This window comes from Pyxicephalus adspersus, chromosome 12 (assembly GCF_032062135.1).
Source record: "Pyxicephalus adspersus chromosome 12, UCB_Pads_2.0, whole genome shotgun sequence".
Taxonomy (NCBI): Eukaryota; Metazoa; Chordata; class Amphibia; order Anura; family Pyxicephalidae; genus Pyxicephalus; species Pyxicephalus adspersus.
Window position 1 is genome coordinate 941032 of NC_092869.1, and position 3971 is coordinate 945002.

Sequence of the window (3971 nt, forward strand, 5' to 3'; positions counted from 1 at the left end):
AGGTTGGGCTCATCCAGTGCAACATTAAAATCACCAAGGATTAGGGTGGGCAGGTCATGGGAAAGAATGTGTGGGAGCCAGGATGCAAAGTTATCTAACAATTGTAATACTGGGCCAGGTGGATGGTAGACAACAGCAACAATGAGGGGTAAGGGGCTAAAGAGTCGGACAGAGTGGACTTCAAAAGAGGTGAAAATGAGAGAGGGTGGGGTAGGAAGGTCTCTGTATGTACAGTTAGGTGAGAGGAGACCCCCACCACCCCCGACTTTGTTGCCAGGTCTAGGGGTATGTGTAAAGTGCAGGCCTCCATAGGTGAGAGCAGAGGCAGAGGAGGAAAGCCAAGTTACAGTGAGAGCCAGAAAGTTCAGCGATTTAGAAAGGAGAAGGTTGTGTATGGAGGTTAACTTATTGCCAACAGATAGGATGCCATACAGTCAATACCTACGGCTAAGTAGAAACTGTGTAAAAAAATGACTTCCTTTGGATCAAACATATTCAGCCATTCAGTTTAAATGTGACAACAGTAATGTAACAGACAAATTGTACAGAAAACTCTCTGTCCTATCGATATAATTGGAGAAGGTCCTCAAAAAGCGTGAAGTGCAGAATCTAAGCACATATCATCCAATCTTCATCAAAGCAGCAATAAGGAATGATGGACTTTTCTGGTGGCTGTACCAGGTTGCATCTCTTGAACACACCTGTGCAGCTGAGCAGAGATAAAACAAAGAGTAAAAGAATGACTGGCAATTAAAAAACTAGGAACAACACAGTAGCCAAGGCATCCAGAATATGAGAATAGTCAAAATACAAGGCAAAATCAGCACAGAAATGGAAAGACAGAAACTAGCCTTGGGCTAGGGAACAAACCTATTGCTCAAACAACGGGTGTTGGTCTGATCAAAACTAAATTGTGAGGCGGATTATCAGGCTGGGCGGTGACTGGCCGGGTAGGTACAACTTTTAAATGCTCTCATTGTCTGTACATCCCAGTCATAGAACAAAGTAAGAAGTAGCAAGGTAACATTACATGATAGGAGAATCAGTAAGAGGGGAAAAGCTGTTTGTCTGGGAAGAATATAATCTTGTCTTCTTATTATATTTCTGGTTCATTGCAGCATGTTATCAATCTTCATGTTGTGTTGTTGAAATCTTTGTCATAGCACAAATTCAACAAAATATTTCTTCATCATTTTCAGAGATTCATCCATAACTGAAAGGTCCGGCTTCAGTTTTTTGGTGGTGCACTGACTCATCCAAAGATGTCCGAACTGGAAAAGGCCATGGGCACAATTAATAAAATCTTCCATGATTATTCCTATAAGGAAGGAGACAAGCATGGTTTGAGCAAGCAGGGAATGAAGGATCTTCTACAGAACGAGCTCAGAGATTATGCTGAGGTGAGACACCATAGGATGGCATTGTTAGTTTAATGCAGAAAGTTTGTGATATATTTGGCTCCACTATGGACTTTTGTTTTAGCTTTGTACAGAAGGCGACACACACAATCTGCAGCCATATTGAGGATTAGGAAACCATTTTTTATTTCTCCTTGCTGTTATCAGACTAACTGTAAAGAAAGCAAGAACAATCATGATGCAGCAAATCCTGAGATAAAGGCAAACATAATATATATAAAGAACAAAAACTTTACCATCTTCAGTCTCAATGTCTTTTCTTTCTTCAAGGTTTCACCTAATTAAATCTCGGTTTATTTTAGGGCAGGGCTGGGGCAGAAATGGTGAACAATGGTGGAGAAAACCTTTGCCATTATTCTTTAAATATTGAGCGATCCAACCATTATGAACAATAAGGAACTTGATTAGGATGGAGTTAGGAAAGTGGATTTTCAAACATTTCTCAACTTTGTGATTTCTCTGGGCTCCAAGAATAATATGAGCACTGAAAGTGGCAATATGTTACACAGTGCTGTATAATAAATAGGGACCACAGACGTCTGCATACCTGACAAACAAATGGTTTTGGATGAGAAGAGAACCCTCCACCTTCTTCTCAAAGACTGATGTCTCAATAAGCTAGAGATTATTCCTTTACCCACCCTGTGTCTCGGTTTTCTGTATAACTATAACTGAGCTATAAACATAACTGTAATACTAATACTCTCTTAGCAAGTGTCATAGTGTTCTGGATCCCCAAGGGTCAGTGTGCCATTGTCCCGTGCTAGATGCATGATTGGAGAGAATGTAAATCCTCCTAATTAAGTAGAGGACTAGAAAAGTAAAAACTAACACATGCTGGAGCCCTGGGCTAGGGTACTAACCTTTTGTAATGGTTGTTGGTCGGAAGAATTCTTGGTTCTTTGACCAACAGCATAGGAGCATTTAATTAAAACTGTCACCATTATACAAAGTGTTGTATTACAAATCTGCATGACGAGTACAACCAATGGCACAGAACCAGCAGAGAACTTTCTGCCAATCCAACATCTCATTACACCACGAGAGCCTTTCATACAAATCTGATGTCTCAATAAAGAAGAAATGATTCCTGCACTGGCTCTGTGTTTCTGTTTTCTGCATTAATATATACAGTTAGGTCCATAAATATTTGGACAGAGACAACTTTTTTCTAACGTTGGTTCTGTACATTACCACAATAACTTTAAATGAAACAACTCAGATGTATTGACCTGCAGACGTTCAGCTTTAATTCAGTGGGTTGAACAAAAACATTGCATTAAAATGTGAGGAACTAAATCCTTTATTACACAATCACTTCATTTCAGGGGCTCAAAAGTAATTGGACAAATTAAAAAGCTGAAAATAAAATGTTCATTTCTAATACTTGGATGAAAACCCTTTGCCGGCAATGACAGCCTGTAGTCTTGAACTCATGATCACCAGATGCCGGAGTTCCTCCTTATTAATGCTCTGCCAGGCCTTTACTGCAGCGGCTTTCAGTTGCTGTGTGTTTGTGGCCTTTCTGTCTGAAGTTTAGTCTTCAACAAGTGAAATGCTCGATTGGCTTCAGATCAGGTGACTGACTTGGCCATTCAATGTCACATCCGATGTGCTATTCTTGGGATCATGACCTGTTCCACGCCTTCTCCATACGTTTTTCATTTATTTGTGGTAATGTACAGAACCAAAATTAGAAAAAAGTTGCTTATGTTCAAATATTTATGGTTCTAACTGTATATGGTGTGCAAATTACAATAATTCACTACGAATATTTCTTTGATTATAGATTCTGTATAAAGTAAGTTACCGGGGGGTGGCCGGGGTGCCTCTGTGACAATATGGGGCATAAAAAGGACAACCAGTTGAGAAGTCTTAAAAGTGCCAGTGCAAATGTGAATTTCCCTCCTAACATGCTGAGTTATTTTCTCTAATTTCACAATTCTTACACTCGAGTTAACCCCTCCAAGTGTCACCGTCCATGTGTTTACCCCAACCACCTCAGATTCCATGGGGCTCTCATTGTTCTTCCCCACCCTCCGCTAGGCACAACTTTCCTTCTTACCCCCAATGACACTTTTGTTCCCCCTATCCTTATTTAAATACCACAGTTCCTCCTTCACCTGTTGGACAGTAACGCTTCCCACTAGGAATTATTATTATTCCCACCTCTTCTTAACACTGGTGGCACCATTTTAGTTCCACCCTCGGTGCAAATTATAGTTCTCACTACTAAAACCTCCTAATTAACCCTGCAAGGTACTCTTATTCCACCATTTTGGACAATCCAACACCCCCCTCCTTGCCAGGTGCGGTTGTTTTCATACACCCCCATACCAGCACTAATGTATTCACAAATACACCCTACATCCCCCTGTACACTAGTGTTACCCCTGCACCTGACCCCTGCACTCTATATACTGTGTGTTACATTACACAGACCTGACCCCTGCACTCTATATACTGTATATTACATTACATACACCTGACCCCTGCACTCTATATACTGTATATTACATTACATAGACCTGACCCCTGCACTCTATATACTGT

General features: G+C 40.6%; 1 protein-coding gene and 1 long non-coding RNA gene across 2 annotated transcripts in view; one reads left to right on the forward strand and one right to left on the reverse strand.

Annotated features, from left to right (window-relative positions):
• LOC140342657 (protein S100-A1-like) overlaps positions 1–3971 on the forward strand; it is a 10571-nt gene that overhangs the window by 2875 nt on the left and 3725 nt on the right. The window contains exon 2 of the mRNA XM_072428950.1: positions 1200–1400. Within this exon, the coding sequence (XP_072285051.1) occupies positions 1263–1400 (138 nt within the window). The 5' untranslated portion in view covers positions 1200–1262. The remainder of the gene's footprint in view (positions 1–1199; positions 1401–3971) is intronic.
• The window catches only part of LOC140342658 (uncharacterized), a 6528-nt gene continuing 6028 nt past the window's right edge, over positions 3472–3971 (reverse strand). The window contains exon 3 of the long non-coding RNA XR_011923118.1: positions 3472–3946. This is a non-coding gene — a long non-coding RNA (uncharacterized lncRNA). The remainder of the gene's footprint in view (positions 3947–3971) is intronic.